The sequence below is a fragment of the Rattus norvegicus genome, chromosome 2 (genome assembly GCF_021556685.1).
Source record: "Rattus norvegicus strain SHRSP/BbbUtx chromosome 2, alternate assembly SHRSP_T2T, whole genome shotgun sequence".
Taxonomy (NCBI): domain Eukaryota; kingdom Metazoa; phylum Chordata; class Mammalia; order Rodentia; family Muridae; genus Rattus; species Rattus norvegicus.
The window spans coordinates 237,057,501-237,075,287 of NC_141535.1; the positions used below are offsets into that span (position 1 = coordinate 237,057,501).

The 17,787-nt window shown below is 44.2% G+C and overlaps 1 protein-coding gene across 2 annotated transcripts in view; it reads left to right on the forward strand.

Moving 5' to 3' along the window:
• Ddah1 (dimethylarginine dimethylaminohydrolase 1) overlaps positions 1-17,787 on the forward strand; it is a 133,053-nt gene that overhangs the window by 81,328 nt on the left and 33,938 nt on the right. For both annotated transcript variants that reach the window (NM_022297.3, XM_087632299.1), the window contains 3 exon segments: positions 8,678-8,777; positions 14,345-14,418; positions 15,231-15,350. In NM_022297.3, the coding sequence (NP_071633.1) occupies positions 8,678-8,777; positions 14,345-14,418; positions 15,231-15,350 (294 nt within the window).

Genomic DNA, 17,787 nt, shown 5'->3' on the forward strand with positions numbered 1-17,787 from the left:
AAACAATTTGGAAATAGTCATATAATTTCCCTTTTGTTTCTAACCAAGAACTTTCTAAATGCAGGCTTACTTAACTAAAATCTGTTTAATCTCAGAGTTTCCTGTATTCTCTTTTTTACTGCTACATAGTAAACTACCTAAGCATAGGCATAGGGGTCTGTTATCTGTTTTTGCAGGTCACAGGTTTGAACATGGTGTATCTTTTTTGTTGTTGTTGTTGTCCAAGGTCACATAAGGCCACAGTCAAGGTGTTATCAAGACAACTTTCTTTCTGATAAAGAGATTGATCCTCCTCTGAACTGATTCACACTGTCAACAGCATTTAGTTTTTTGTAGTTGTTGGACTAACAACCTGGTTTGGATGTTTGATTTTGGTTGTTTTCAGTTTTCTTTTTGTTTTTGTGGGCTAATTGGCCAGCAAATGTTTTCTCTTTCTAGAGGCCACTGTAGACCCTTCTTCCATGGGTGGTCTCACTAAGCCTGTGAGATGATGGTCCATCTGGTCGACCTTGGGATTTAGACTAACTGTGGAAAGGGACCTCTGAGCCTGTGAAGGAGTTTCCACATTAAGTTAATTAAGGAGGGGAGACCCACACTAACCGTGGGCCTCATCGCCCATGTGCTTGGTTCTAGATCGAATTAACTTGAAGCAAAGCAAACCTTTCCTCCTTAAGTTACTTTTGTCAGGGATTTTCTCCCAGCCATGGTAGGGTAACTAAAAATAACCTCTTGCTTTTTTTAGAAGAGAGCATCACAACATTTTCCTGACTTCTCTCTAATCGTGAAAAGCTCTTTTAAGAGCCCCAGATTAGGTCAGGGCCACTCAGGCTAATCTCCCTCTTGATTAACTTAAGTCAACTGTTTGGTCAACTGAATTACACCCTCAAAATATCTTCCCTTGTCCTGTGCAGTGTAAATGTGTCATGGGAGTGGTAGACCTGTGCTGTGTAGTGTGCCCTTTTCCACTCTCAGAGGAAAAGTTTACACAGGATGTTTAAAGATATGGAAGAGGCAGCCTCTTCCCATGGTGACAAAGACCCTTCCTGTCATTTGGAAACTTATCCTACTATTTGGGAGATGTATGCAGTATCTTGTTTTGGAGCATATCTGGGTGTTCATTTTCTTTTGTAAGTTCATTGTGTTGAAAACATGTGGTTGATCACTTACTTAACAACGTTTTGCACAAAAAACTACACGTAATTTGGTAACTGAAGGAGTAGCTCCCCCCAAATTCACTAGGTTTAGTTGGTGCAAAGTTCAAAATTTAGGAACCATCCCCAGGTTTTGACCATTGTCAACTGGCCTTCAAAATGCCTGAGTCCATACACTTATTCAAATAAATAATAGTGAAGACACCCCATTTCTGGGCGTGCTTAGGACCTCACCAGCCTCGACACTTTGGTTTTGTGTGGCTGCATAGGAGTCGATGTCCTGATCACTCTTTGTTAGTGGCACAAGCCAAAGAGCGTTCTAGAAGTTTCTGTCTGAAGTCTCTGGCTTATTTGATATATGACATCATCAGGCTGTCTACTCTGTCTGCTTCCTCTCCAGTCAGACAGGAAGAATGCTCGGGCATGCGCAGTCAGATTGTCGGCACATTCTGAGTTCAGTGTGCATTCTTCTTAGGGTGCCAGGCATACAGCAAGTCTAGGAAGATGAGATATGTGTTTGCAATTAACATTACTGATTTCCTCCTGAGAGTAAAAGATCGAAGAGGATTTCGGTATGGCTTCAATTAGAAATGGATTCTGAGTTAAACTTCTCTTTGATCTTTTGTTTTAATAACTTTGGTTTTAGTAATTTAATGGACATATGTGGAAAAATCTAAGAAGTCAACCACTGAACAAATCCAAGGCATCCCAAGATTGAAGGGTGGTGGTTAATATGTGGGTTGTCCTCAGTCAGTGTTCTTGGTGTGGTTTGTACATTCCACTTGCGTTACTTAATGCTCTTAATCACTTCTGTAACCTAACATCCTACAGCTCAAATATGCAGAATTCCCCATCTATCTCTGGTATGAAGACCATCATAGAGCCTAAAACCCCTTGGCATATGGTCTCATAATACTAAATTCACTTAAACGTACAGAGTTCAAGAGATTCTCTGTTCGAATGCTAACATGGGCCATACTGATTTCTAGGGACTAGGTCTCACAGTGCAGTGAATGTACAATGGGAATAGGCTCACAAGATTTGACTCAGGTGTCGGTCAGTCTCCCTCAGGCTCAGTTTACTCATGTGTAAAATAGGTATCCTAATACCAACCATTATCGCAAACATCACAAAATAATCCCATTTTATTGTCACTGCATCTATCCCACCAAAATTTCATCTTTGAAAGCATGGGCCTTGGAAAGAAAAGTCTGTATTCTGATAAAAGTAAGTTGACATCCACTCAAAGATATGGATTACGTGAGAAACCGTATAGGAAACCATGACACTGACAAAAAGCATTGACGTAAAAGTAGCCAAATGTACTAGACCGAGTGGCCACAAATGTGCTGATGATTAAAGAATACTAAAGTGGCACAAAGAAATGAGAGCATGGCCTCTCACTTGTTGCCATGGATGACATAGTGTGGCTTTGATGCATCAGCAGGTTCCCAGCCAACTGTGCCCTGACACACTAACGACGTGACATAAGCTTCCCTGGTGGCTTCCCCAGCATTACCCTCACGTCATTCTTCCCATCCCAAGACACAACAAAAACCAGCACCGAGAAGAATGGGGACCATTTCACCACCCGAAGATTTGGAGCGTTGAGTGGACGTTGAAGCCAGTAATGATATTCCGCTTCCAACTGCTGTAGCACTTGCTTTGGATGACCACCTTGTAGAGAGAAGAGGTCCATTTCCAGTCACTGAGGCTAGGGTCCAGGAGCAGTGGGTCTTATTTGGAGCTCTCCCCCCACCCCCGGGGGGCAGCACAGCATGGTAGAAGTGTGTGCTGGTCAGATATCTCCCTCCACTGCTGGGATATGAAAGAGAAGAGAAATGGACTGAGGTCCCGGTGTCTCCTTCAAAGATGCACACCCCATAGTGACCAGAAGCCCACTATGCCCAACCTTGTAAGGATTCCACTCCCTCCCAGTAGAACCACAGTCTGGGAACCACGGGCCTCTGCAGGACATTCCGGATGTGAAGTATAACAGAGAAGTGAAGTTGCTGCTGACAGCGCATGGCAGATCTGAGGGTGGGGTAGACATACCAGCTACAGATAAGTCAGCCCATCTACAGTCATGCTGTCTGTCAGTCCGTCACACAGAAGCAGATAAAGGAGAGGGTGGCTTCGCAGACAGGCCGGTATGTATTGTGAATGAAGCTACAGCACAGAGGTGTCCACCAGGTTTCTCAAGCCCATTCATGATGCCCAGAGTGAAGAAGCGAAACCTAGCGTTAGAGAGAATGCCCAGTAGAAGTCAGCCACGGGCAGCATCTGCTGGAAATTACTGAGATAAACCCATGTCATCCATTGTGGCGATACAGTGAGCCACACTGAATGTAGCTTCCCGGGACAATGGTGTGAGGATTTATGTTTACTTTGTCTTTATCTTATATTAGGGAACTGGGTTTGATTTTTGTTTATGTTAAGGGAAGAAAAGGAAAGGTAAAAGAGTTTGTATAGCGATGAAAATCCGTATTTGCATTTTTTCTTTCCATTTGAAATGTAGCCAGAATTGAAGCCAATAGATGTTACTTTAGAGTAAAATGATGATACCATAGACTCTGGGTCTTGAGCTCAGTGTGCCGGTCACTGAGCTAGGTGCTTCCTATACATTATCCCGTTTGTGAATCACAGAATCCCCACGACAGAGAAAGCATTACCCCTTTACAGATCAGGAAACCACAAGGCTTATCACTCCTTCATAGCAATATTCAAATTCCTGGTACTATCTGTGAGAGCTCCAGAGGCTTAGAGAGGGTATGGCGTGAGAGCCACAGAAGAAGGAAGGAGAGAGAGTGAGAAAGGTAAGGAAGGAAGCGAGGCACTGAGAGAGAAAAGGAATTCTACAGGCTAGAGGGTAGTGTGCTCGTAACCTACGCAGCTTGTGTCGTCACGGCTGATGCCCTTTTGTGGGATTGTGTGATGGATAGTGCTAAGTGTCCTCGACAGTATCAGGAATCACACAGGTGACAAGCTTGGAGCGTGTTCTGTAAGGGATCGTGCTGACTAGATTAGCTACAGTGGGAAGACACACTGAACGTGGGCAGGATCATCCCCTGGGTCTGGATCTAGGGCTGGACAAAAGTAGGAGACTAATAGCACCAGCGTCTCCGTGTCCTGCTGCTGTGACTTCCCTTGTGGTGAGCTGTCACCTCCAACTGTGAGTCAGAATAAGCCCTTTCTCCCTTAACCTGTTCTTGGAGGGATGTTCTGTCACAGCAGCAGGAAAGGCTACAAGGAGACTCTTGTTGCCTGGGGTTGTTTTCCTTGTCAGTATTGGTTTATTGCCTTGGGTTGTTTTTGTGGTGGTGGTTGGTTTGTTTTGGTGTTGGGTGATTTTTCTGTTGCTTGCTTGCTTGCTTGCTTGCTTGCTTGCTTGCTTGCTTGCTTGCTTGCTTGGATGGTTGGTTGGTTGGTTGGTTGGTTGATTTATTGGTTGGTTGGTTGGTTGGTTGGTTGGTTGGATGGATGGATGGATGGATGGATGGATGGATGGATGGATGGATGGATGGATGGTTGGTTGGTTGATTTATTGGTTGGTTGGTTGGTTGGTTTGTTGGTTGGTTGGATGGATGGATGGATGGATGGATGGATGGATGGATGGATGGTTGGATGGATGGATGGATGGATGGATGGATGGATGGTTGGTTGGTTGGTTGATTGATTCATTGGTTGGTTGATTCGTTGGTTGGTTGGTTGGTTGGTTGGTTGGTTTTCAGTCAGGGGAATCTCTCTATGGAATCCTTGCTGGCCCAGAACTTCACAGGTAGTTTAGACTGACCTCAACTCACAGTCTTCTTATCTCTGCCTCCAGTGCTAGGATTACAGGCAAGAGGCATGGCACCCAGCCTTCAATGCTTGTTTGAGTCCTGTGGGCATCTTATAGACAGGCCTACCTCTTCTTGATGCTGAAGGTTAGTTCAAGGGAGAGATTATAAGAAATGTGCCTCTGTACAGCAGCTTCCCAGAGCTGAGAGGAAATAAAGCCAGCAAGATTTTAACTCGGACTTGCCCCGGTCGAACCGCTCTTGCTCTGAGTTGGCTTTGTGGGAAAGATTGCCATTTTATTTTGTGGGAACCCAGATGGAATCTGCCGTAAAACATGGAAACTTGTCTAAGTGTAAGAAAAAGCAACAGCTTTTTTGCTCGCTGGTCAGATACACAGCAGAAGATTCCGTCGCCATATGCACACAGTCTGTTGTTTCAGATAACAAGAGTTGTATCTGATTTCTCTTGTTCACTTGCAGCTCTGTGTGTTATGAGCTTTACATGGATTAAGAAATTGATGGTAGTGTAAATAAATGTTCACTTTAAAGATGAGCAGACTGAGGCTCAGTCTGCCCACCCAGGCAAGAGAGATGTAGCTCAAAGCACTTGTCAGTCTTCAGGATGGAGTTGGATTATAAGATAAGGTTTCTCTAATTTCTTCTTTTAATTTCTTCTGATCTGTGCATTAGCAGTGCCCATCAAGCTCAGCCTGTAGAATCAATGCTGTTTGTTCTGATGGTTTTCGAGTGATTTAGAGTCCCACTGCTGAGTTGGTGTCTCTGTGAAAGGTGGAGTGCTGGGTCCTTTGACTTTTTTCCTCTCCTGAATGTAAATGAAATGAACGTTAGCTATGACAGTGCGATCCCACAACAAGCGGGTGTTTGAAGGTTCATGGTTGTGTCTATTCCTATAAAGCTCCCCCTTCTGTCATTTCATTTGCTGTTCAGTTGGCCCCAGTAACTGGCTTGCTCCAGGCTGGTGTGTCAGGGCACTGCTAGGCCTATTGTAGGAGACTTTCTGTGCTTCCCTGGAAATCTGTACCAGGAGGATTCAGTTCTCAGTGGACAGCCAGTATCATTTGGCTCTCCCAGTGGGCAGCCTGCTGGGCTTGGTCCTTCTGCTTTGTTAGACCTCTCCTTGGGGTTAGCATGCCCAACTTGATTCTGCATGGCCCTGAACCTCTCTCAGCTGTCTACTTCATGTCTAAGTTTTTTAAGCTCTCATTCAGACACTTGACTCTGAAAGTAACCTAGTGCCATCCACACACACGATACAGACCTATCCCGACACCTAGCGATAGAAGAGAAAGAGAATACATTACATGTGGATAGCACATAATCCAGATGTGAGGTAATGTCGCTGTACCTGGTCTCGAGGTTGGGAAACCATGGTGTTTTGTCCTTTAAAGTCTTCTCCCCTTTAGAATGATTTTATCACAAGGGTCCAACAGCTCCTTAACTGTACACATGCACTCAACGTTCCCAAAGGAAAAATGTCTGGTTACATGACCCTGACTGATTGCTTTCGAAAACCAGGAGAAAAATAAACCTTCAATTTTAAAAGACAGAAGATTCGAAAGGTGGAAGGAGGTGTTTCAGAGAGTGTCTGCCTTGTTTCTTATCTTTGACTCGAAAGAGTTTGAATGAAGGTCCTCAGTTGAGATGCTACAGTTACAGAAGCTTTTCCGAGCAGAGTCCGTGTTGCTGCCGAATTCCCAGTTATTGAAATGTTAACTTCAGAGCCCAGTCCTCATGCCTTCTCTGGTTACACTGCGTGAATTTTCTATAGACACTAAAGCTGACAGCAGAAGTCTCTCTCTCTCTCTCTCTTTCTCTCCCTCCCTCCCTCCCTCCCTCCCTCTCTCTCTCTCTCTCTCTCTCTCTCTCTGTGGTGTGTGTGTGTGTGTGTGTGTGTGTGTGTGTGTGTGTGTGTGTGTGTGTGTGTGTTCAGAGTCTCCCGAATCGTGGTAAACGTTGCTTTGCTCCTGCTTGTATGGTAGGCCAATTCCCTTTCCTGTTAGAGGAGTCACTGAGTGTATTTGCTAGAGAGAGGCCATTTTGTCTGTGGAAATACTTTGTGTTGTTCTGAGTCACTCTGGTGTGTGGGATGTGGCATGAGTTCCAGGACAAGGATGAGGTGGTGTGTTTATTTTTCTTTATACCCACTTTAATGTTTTCGAATGCATGAATGTCAGTACTGTCAAAGCATTTCCATATTTTTATTAGTTTAGAAGCAACTTCTGTAGTGATGTCCGGTGTGGTGTGAGCCCTGGGTACCAGGCATTTGGTGGGGGTGCCCAGTGTGTCGTGATCTCTTGTTTTTCTCTTAGCCCTGTTCATGTCTTCTTAATAGATGCTACGATTTTAAAGGTTGCACCGACCTTAGAAAATATTAAAACTACTTTTGTTGAGCTGTTGGAAGGATGTGAATTAAGTTATAAGCTTCCAAGGGCACACACCTGTAATCCCAGTACTCAGGCCAAGGTCATGAGTTCAAAGCCAACCTGGGCTACTGGGTGACAAGCTGTCTTAAAATAGAATAGTTTAAAAATTTTAAAGATATATAAGCTTCAGTCATATTTTCTAATTCAGTTCAGAGTGTCTCTATGATGGATAAACCCAGAACAAGAGAATCCCTGAACTTCACTTTCCAGTATTCTTCTGTTTCGTGATAATTATGGTATTTGTTAATAACCTCTAGGGAACTAAGTTTTAAAAACACACGAATATAAGTTTTAACAACAGGACAGCTAAGAAGCTGTGTGTAAATGGCATTTTAGAAAATATTTTCTAAGAAAACAATGACTGTCTTCCCTGCAGACTGAATTATCTTCACTGTTCATTGGTGTGCCTAGTGTTTGTGATTTTGACCATCTCACTTGGACCTAAAATTAATTCTTGTACTTTCTTACAAGGACAAGAAAACTGGGTGATAGGTCTCCTGCCTCTCAGTGTTCTAACTAGTCAGCCTCCAACAGAGCCCTAACCAGTTAACCTTCTTAGGCAAGACAAGACTATAGTATTGAGTCAATGTTACACCAGAACAGTGATTCCCAGCCTGTGGGTCTCAACCCCTTTGGAATCAAAGAACCCTTTCAGCAGAGGTCACATATCAAATAGCCTGCATATCTAATACTTACATTAGGATTCATAACAGTAGCTAAATTACAATTAGGAAGTAACAACAAAAATAATTTTATGGTTGGGGTTACCACGGGGTAGGGAAGTTTAGGGTGGCAACATCAGGAAGGTTTAGAAGGACTGCACTAGAAGGAAAGCAAAAGGGATTTTGTTTTGTTTTTGAGACACTGTATCGAGAGATGGCTCAGCCGTTAAAGGCTAGGCTCACAACCAAAAATATAAGAGACACTGTATCATTCTACAGACCAGGCTGGCCTGGAGCTCACGGAGATGCTCCTCCTCGTCCCCACCCCATCCCCAGCTAACCTCCAAAGTGCTAGGATTAGAGGCATGAACCACCACGCCCAACTCTTTATAAAGGTGCTTTCTAGCAAATAATTTCTCCTGTTAGAAATGATCGCCACTGGTCCTGTTCTCTACTGTATATCCATACTACATACCCTCCTGTATCCACAAGAGTGTGTGTGTGTGTGTGTGTGTGTGTGTGTGTGTGTGAGAGAGAGAGGGGGGGGGGAGTATTTAGTGTTAAGAAGTTGTGGTTGTGGAGAGTTGATTTTTCACATTGGCAAGTGGTCAGTATTAATACAAACTTTGATTTTTCAACAGGTTGACATGATGAAAGAGGCTTTGGAAAAACTTCAGCTCAACATAGTAGAGATGAAAGATGAAAATGCAACCTTAGATGGTGGGGACGTCCTATTCACAGGTATGCACACATCCATCTTCTGTTCTAACGCCTGATGGTGGGGACGTCCTATTCACAGGTATGCACGCTGCACACATCCATCTTCTGTTCTAACGCCTGATGGTGGGGACGTCCTATTCACAGGTATGCACGAATCCATCTTCTGTTCTAACGCCTGATGGTGGGGATGTCTTCTTGTTCCTCTAGTCTAATACCCAACCCGTCATGGCTTGTGTCATTGATGTTTCTTTAGTCATCAAATAAATGCTAAGCACAGAGATCTTAAACGTTGAGAAACTCACAGTGAAGAAGAGGGGCCTTCTGTTCAGAGATAATGACTGTGATATCTAGATATGTCTCCTGCTTCCTTGCAATGCACTTTGTCACCAGAACATTCACACGCATAATTTGTTATCCTTTACAGGGATATTATTAATATGTAACATGGTTTTCTACAGTTGAGTCTATATGTTGCACAGTATTTCCCCTGTGTAACCATATACCGGGTGTCTTAGTTTGGGCTTCCATTGATGTGAAGAGACACAATGATCAAGGCAACTCTTTTTTTTTTTTTTTTTTTTTTTTTGGTTCTTTTTTTCGGAGCTGGGGACCGAACCCAGGGCCTTGCGCTTCCTAGGTAAGCGCTCTACCACTGAGCTAAATCCCCAGCCCCTCAAGGCAACTCTTAAAAGGACATTTGACTGGGGCCAGCTTACAGGTTCAGAGGTTCAGTCCATTATCATCAAGGCAAGAAACATGGGAGCCTCCAGGCAGTCATGGTGCAGGAGGAGCTGAGAGTCCTGCATCAGGAGAAGACTGGTGTACAGGAAGCTAGGAGGAGGGTCTCAAAGCCCACTCCTACAGTGACACACTTCCTACAACAAGGCGGCACCCTCCTAATAATGCCACTCCCTGGGCCAAGCATATTTAATCCACTACACTGGGTTTGTACTAAAAGGTGCTTAACTCAAAATTAGCATCACTGACAAAAAATTTCTTTCCAGATGGCAAGATTGAATTCAAATAAATCTCTATGCAAATTGATTTGGCTTTGTGCCAGCATAACTCGATGAGCTATAAATGTTAATATGATTGCTGGTCTAACCAGAGTCCATATATGATGGCTACTAAAGAAACAATAGTTACAGCATTTAACCTTTCCACTTCTTTATGATGGTGTAGTATTATATCAAATCTCCGTCCTTGGACACATTCTGGTTCTGATTTACAGTGAGATTTTTGTTTGCCCCTAAATGTCAAACAGTTTCACCAGTGTAGTCCAAATACAGCCATTGGACCTGGAGGACTAGAGAAAGCAGCCTCATGTGACCTACAAGCACCAAGCTTCTTGGGAGTAAGTCTGAGAGTCTAGCAGATGAGTGCCGTGTGTGTGTGTGTGTGTGTGTGTGTGTGTGTGTGTGTGTGTGTGTGTGTGTAGCCAAAGTATGGCTGTGTGTTTTCTAAATAGCACAAGTTATTGATTTACTCGATTTGCTCACATTTAGGTTTAATGAATAGTCCTGGTGAAAGAGGACAGAGAGGAGGAAGAGGTGGCCTTAATCTGTGACACTTCAGTGCCTTCTTGCTTGGTGTCCTGTAGCTGTGGCTGGAGCCCTTGTGTCGCCCATCTCTGAAAGTCAATGTTCAAACCATGGCTCTTGTGAACAGCATCTAGTGGTGCTGGTGCTGTCTGACACAGGGTAGGGCCCTGCTCTGGATTTGGGTTACAGTACTGTGAACCCTCAGAACACAGAGTGATGGCATCAAGGGAACCGACCATAGCTCTAGTTGTGCCTAAGCCATTCTCTCAGTCTCCCAAGGAGGAGCCCCTCCGAACAGTCTTCGTGCCTCCCCAGGGTAGAACTTCCACTCTCTGACAGACCAGAGCAGCAGCCTATTTTCTCTTAGAAAATGGGTTTCCGTGAGAACTAGATGTGTAAGGCACACTTCCTTACAAGGCAGTACTTTTTTTATTTTACCAGAACATGTCTGCAGTAATATAACTTACGGGGATCAGGTTTAAATGTCCTTCAAAACACTGTTCAATCAAGGTGGTCTGTTTACAGCGAGTTAATATTAGATCCGAACAGCTCACCCGCACTAATCCTGACAGACTCTCATCATACATCAGTACTTCCTTTGACCACAGATCTTCCCACAGCATGCCAAGCCCGATGTCTTTGCCTCACTGCACATGGAGTCTAAGCCCTAATTTTGTCTGAATCTTTCTTTACTCATTCAGTAAGTTCCTATCTTGAGACTTACCCTATTAAAAGCTGAGATGAGGGCCTGGGGAGATGAGTCGGTGAGTGAAGCATTTGCCTCTCAAGGTTGAGGATCTGAGCTCTACTCCCCAGGGCCCACATAAAGCCAGAAACAGAACCACATGTCTGAAGTCCCAGTGTGTCTACAGTGAGAAATGGAGACAGAATTCCCAGAAGCGGGGGGCTGGCCAGCCTGGCTTGCACAGTGATGACCAAGGGACCCTGACTTATGCAAGGTAGATAGAGAGTTCAAGGTTGCCCTCTGATTTCTACACTTGAACCCCCATTGTCTCCCTCATCGCTCCTTCCACCTCTCCTTTGAGAAACCATAACATTTACCATTTTTTTTAACATTTTTAAGTGTAAAAATCCATGAACCATAAGTTACATTTCCAATATGTGCAAGTTAGCCCCTGGGATTTTAGATCAGGCAGCGCGGGGTAAGTTAAACAATCCAGAGAAGCACTTCCCGCGTGCTCTCTGCCTCCTCCTTCCCAAGAGGCAAAGCATCTTTAGCGATCTATCAGGAAATGGAGAGAAGGAGGGCTGCTTTCCAGTTCCACTTCCTGCTGGGAAATCTGTCCGCCCCGCCAGCAGCTACTGGCGAAGACTTGTCTCCATCTCATTTCCCTGGAACAGATAACACCCACTTACCCTTTTATCGATTTACTTATTTTGTGAAATACAGACTTATATAACTGGGTTATAAATGTGTACATGCTGTTTAAAGACCAGTAAGAAAGTAAGCATGTCCACCCCTGGCTTATAACACAGAAACCTGACAGGACCCCAGAAACCCCATGTGGTCCCCAGCCCTTCCCACTTCAGCCTCGGGAAGCCAGTCTCTCCTGTCCTGTCGACCCTTGCCTGGTCTCCCTTTGGAGTTTGTCTCAGTATCTGTATTTCATGTTTCTCTCCTTCTAAGTTCCTAGTGCTGTGGTGTCCACTGCACGAATCCTTGTGTGATTTTTCTACTTCTGACATGATTTGGTAGACAGAGCTGGAGGGTTTTTACTTTGACGAGTATTCTGTGAAGAAGAATGCAGTACCAAGTATTTATGTATTTATTTTATTGAGGGTGTACAGTGCGATGCTTCTTGGATTTTGTCTGCCACAGCCTTCAAGGACTGTTCTGCCTGTTCCTGTGTGCGCCCTGTGGGCTCATGTATAGGAGATGTTCTCTAAGGCTCACACGTGAACCCTGGGTTCTAGGGTAGACTCTTCTGCTGTTTCAGTATGATGGTCATCTGACTTTCCTTCATTCCAGCCTTCTGATACTTGATCGCTCTTGCGTATCAGGTATAAAACCAACCCACCACTACTCAGTTCTATACACTGTGCCTAACTTAGTTTGCTAATATGTTTAAAGCTTTTTCTTTCTTTTTGTCTTCGCCTCCATTTTCAAAGTGTTAGCTGTAAAATCATTCTTCCTGTCTCTTCAAACTTCGTAGCAACTGTAGCTAGACGCCCTTTCATTTGTGATGCTCGAGCGAGCTGACCTCCCTCAGTTCCCTCCCCCTCAGGAAGTTTGTCAATTTTATTAATCTTTTCAAAAGATCAAATATTGGCTTTTGTGAACCCTTTCTCTTTATCTTTCTTTGTCTCCCTCTTTTAAACGTCTTTATTTATACTCCGCCCCTTTTCCCTACACAATGAATTGGCACCAACTTTGAAATGGACACTTCTCTAAAGTATCTATTTCCCTCCAAATACTTCAATAAAATCTTTCTTCCTTCTCCCTTTCTTTTTTCCTTTCTTTTTTTTCTGTTTGTTTGTTCATTCGTTTGTTTATGACAAGGTCTCTTGTAGCCCAGGCTAGGTTCCAATTCACTGTATAATTGAGGACAAGCATAAGCTCCCAATCCTCCTGCCTCTACCTCCCAGTACTGAGTTACAGGTTTGCTCCTCCATACCCAGGGAGAACCCCTTGTTGACGTGAGTAGTTCTTACATCCTTAAGTTCTAAATGTTTTCTAAATTTATGTTTTGATTTCATCATTGACTCACTGATAGATAACCGTGGATTTAATTTTAATGTGGTCATTCTTGTAAGTTCGGAGACTGCCAGCCCCCTCTGTAGTAATGAAGCATTTACCCTATATTTCCTCTATGAATCATATTTCAAGTAGATCAGTGTTTTCTTCTTAGAATTCTAAATGGAAACGCAGATTCCTAATAAAATAGTTTATCTGTAGCCAAGCATCACTGGAGACCAAAACCACTGTGTGGAAGCTTACTGGGAAAACACAATGGGGGAATTGGACTAGCGTCACCGAACACATTTGACCATTCTAGTCCCACTGAAATGTTGGTGACATTGATGACATTGGTGACATTGGTGACATTGGTGACATGCTTGTGTAAAGCAATGGACTTACAGACCCCACTGGAAAAAGAAAAGTTATCGAACCACTTCCAGGAGACTGTTGATTCACTGAAAATACACAGAGTGGAGGCACATCATAAATGCCGAATGACATTAGAAAGCCATCAGCCAAACCCGGGACATAGATTATTGATCTGATGAAAAGCCTGTTGTCTCTCACAAATAATTAGGAAAGTAAAGGAAATCTGATTATTAGGGTTTTATATTTCTTACATTTTGTTATTTTCTTTAATTTTTCATACAGCATTTTTGGTCACATCCTTTCCCGCCCCCAGGTCCTCCCAGAATTATTTAATTATTGACTATTTCATGTGTGGGGGTGTTGGTCTGCATGTCTGCCTGTGTACCACATGCTTGCCTGGTGCCTGTAGGGGGAAACCTGGAGAGGACACTGGATTCCCTGGAACCATATTGTTGGGATTTCATGAATCATGTCTAGATTTTCCTGTCATAGAAAATTGCTCCCAACTGACCCCATCTTCCCCATTCTTCTGGCTCCTAAAATCTTCCTGCCCCATCTTCAAGACGTTCCCTGAGACATAGATATAAGGGTTGTGTTGAATATTCGCAGCCATGTTAAGGGTACAGTAAAGAGGCAATGAGTCCTCTCCTACATCTGGGGAGCCACCATCCTGCATCACCAGACATTGGTCATCTTCCCGAGCTGAAACTCCATCACTGTTCACCAACCACTCTACCCATTCACACCTTCTCCCAGCTCCTAACAGCTGCCATGATAATTTCCATCTCTGGATTTGAAAGGATTATGTAAGAGCAGTCTTTTGAACCCGTTTTTGGAATGGAAATAGGAGTCTCTTTGGAACTTTCCCAACGGAGAAGAGAACCGTGTGATACTTGAAGACTATTATTTGTACATAAAGAAACAGTGTACAGTCCCCAGGGCTACAGACTCACTATGCTCCATCACATCTATTACAGGCAGAGAGTTTTTTGTGGGCCTTTCCAAAAGGACAAATCAACGAGGTGCTGAGATCTTGGCTGATACTTTCAAGGTAAGTGAGGTATTGTTTCTGCCTGGCTCAGAGTAATTGCTTGATAAATATTCATAGCCCCGTTGAATCAATATGCCATGAGCAATCGTGTTTATATTCCACCAGCTTTACAAAATTATTCTTAGTATTTGTACATTTACTAGACATTTTAAAGACTATTAAATTCAAGTTTCTCCATAATTAGGATCCATTGAGCTCTCTCGGGAACAAGAAAGTTAGTGTATTCACCTTCTGGCTTTCCTAAGTACATAATCATACAAACACACCAGTACATGCTTCTGACAGAAATCACTTTTAAAAAATAAAGTCTGGAGACCCAGGCATGTCTAAAACAAATGTGATTATTTTTTTTCAGATTAGAATCCGGGGAAATCCAGTAAAGAACTACTGGGTGCTTACTGTGTACTGGGAACTGTGGAGTATTGCATGTGCCTTCCTTAAAGGTCCCTTTAGTGGGCATGAAAACGTGGTTCATAAGACTGCTTAGTAACGAATACAAACAGACACACACACACACACACACACACACACACACACACACACACACACACTCAGGAAGCTCAGTTCCCTGTGAGAATATGAAGCTCTTGCTGACCCAGTGTCCACAAGGGATCCAAACAACCCTCCCAGAGCATCCTGCTCCAACTAGCCAGCAGAGTCGGTAACACAGTCAATTCTGGAAGGAAGGAAACTGCATTCTTCCTACAAAGCTGTCTTGATTCAACCGGCTACACCAATACCTGTGAGTCAGGCTCCCCACTTCCCCTGCTTAGTAACAACGCACTTGTGTTTCCTTCTGTTTGTCTGCATAGGACTACGCAGTTTCCACAGTCCCCGTGGCCGATTCTTTGCATTTAAAGAGTTTCTGCAGCATGGCTGGCCCCAACCTGATCGCAATAGGGTCCAGTGAATCTGCGCAGAAGGCCCTCAAGGTAAATACAAAACTCTGTTCCTCGGAGCAGCGGGGTGTGCCTGACCACAGGTTAGACACCAGACAGGGTGGCAAGTTCAGAATGAATGACAGGCACATGAGACGCCTGTGACATCCTCTGTGTACCCTGAGACTCGTTAGGAGCCAAGAACTCCCAAGTGTGGAAAGAGGTCTACAGTGTCAAGCCATTCTTTAAACTTCATCGTCTCTACACTCTGGGAATAAAAGGTTTTGCCACTAGACAGGAATCTTTGCAGTGTTTTCTCTCTCTTATGTAGGTGGGCTGGCACATTAAGAGCTTGCAACAATAGCCCCATCCTGTTGTTGTGTGTATACTACTTCACAAAGGACTTTTAGAAAGCCGTGATTCAGAAGAACCTATAAAACTTGCCTTCCTTGCTTTTATTCAGAATGATAAACTTTAGCACAGGAAATGCCCTCGCTCCTAAGTGAAGCTAGGGAAAACCCAGGAATATTATGAATTTCCCAGGTCATGGAGCTCAATCGAGAGTGGGAGTTAGGGGACATAGGGCCCATTGCTGCCACATGCCCCCTTTGACAGTGTATCTCAGTCAGTAACTTCAGCCATGGGAGACTATCTGCAGGCTCTGGAAGAGTAGAGACCAGGTTAGAGTCCATTCCTGTCTGACCCTATGTGGAGCTTCAACATATTCCTGGGGCCAGTGTGTGGAGGGTCGGGAGTAGGGGAGACTGTCTACTTTGGCTTATAAACTAGATGGGGTGCCTTGCTGGTTCACAATGCTGGCACTAAATGGTCTGGTACAGCAACCCTTTCCTCTGAGGGGACTCTTCATGTCAACATGCATGACTTACCTAAAAACCAAAACCCAGAGACTCCTCTGAAGCAGAGAGTGAGAACGACGGTGGCCTACATGCCCCAGTACACGCCCTGTATTACTTTCCTCTTCTCCCTCAGCTAACCCAGGCGCAGCTTAAGGATGGGCAGGATTCCCCACTGTGGAATTTGCAGCTCCTTCACCCTTTCTTTTCCCCTCACTGTATCTCTGACAGCACTTGAATCCGAGGGCTTTTAACAGTTGTTGCTGAATTATCTCCCAAATTTGATTCGTATTAGAGTCTTTCTCTGGTTTTCTTTGGAGTATGCCTTTTGTTTCGCTTCATCTTGAAAACTGTGTCTGCTTTCTGTGTACAGTAAAGATAATGTCTTGAAAGAAAGCATTTGATGAATGGTGCTGTGCAGGGACCAGGAAGATGGTATTTCTCCTTGAGGAGTAACTATGGTATCTGTCCATAACAGCCGAGTTGGTCTGCACGTGTTCGGAATTGATTATAGGGCAGTGGGAACTTAAGCTGACTCGTACTCTGCCTTTGTGCAAATGAGCACAAAGAGCCCCTTCTAGACAAAGGAGGAAAAGTATCCTTTTATGCCGTTCTGTGTAGACTGGGTCCCTAATTCCAACAGCATGGTGACCACTGCCTCAGAGGGTGCTGACTCCACCTTGAGAAACTGACATAGCAAAGTAAGAGCTAACACGATTTGGCTGGTTATAGGGAAAAGATTCTAATAGCTACTCTAATCCCTAAGGAAAGCGAAGAGCTCCCTCATAGCTATCAGAGAAAGCCCTCTGAAAGAAATGGGACTAGAATCAGGTCCAAACCAATGAGTAGCACTTGTTAGGGTGGGATTCCGTGAGAGCGTGCCTCAGGTAGTGATGTAGTATAAGCCGAAACTGAACAAAGCCTGTTCATGAGATGTGAGCAGCTTTGATGCACTAGTGAAGTGTTTTCTTGCCAGCCGCTGGCTGGATCAGGTAAGATCTAAAGATGTAGCGATCAAAAATGAAGAAAAGAAGAAGAGTCTGGGTACCTACACCTTTCTGAATGGAAAGATTATTCCTTCAGAGAAGCCGGACCAACACGCCTCTTACCGAAAATGCTAACCAGTGGAAGACAAAGACCTCACAGACAGAGAAGAGGAGCACTGATAAGCTAGCAAAAACAGACAACCAAAAGACGGTTCCACATCCCAGTTCCCATCGAATGTCTTAATGTGTGTTCCATTTTCCTTCATCCATCTCTTCCCATTGACAAGCTCTGTTCTTAGAACATTCTGTGGAGACCTCATAGGCCTTCCTGCAGAGCTTGTCTGGGTATTAACAATGATGTCCGTGCTCCACCTGAAACCTTCTGTGTCAGAAGCTATAAATAGCCCTGGCCAGCTCCAAGGGCGTTCTGTGGAGATCATCTTTCCCGTCAGCAATGTACTATCTATACCATGGGCCTGTGGAGTTGGCGAATGCCCGCCTGTCTTGTTCCTAACATCAGAAAGTGTCCTTGTGCTTTGTACTGAGAGCTTGACAAACTCAGCTGGTGGATAATGAGCTCTTCTCCCACAGAGGATGGTCTGAGGCCAGACACGGGGGTCAGTGACATTCGCATTCAGGTGACCTGAGATG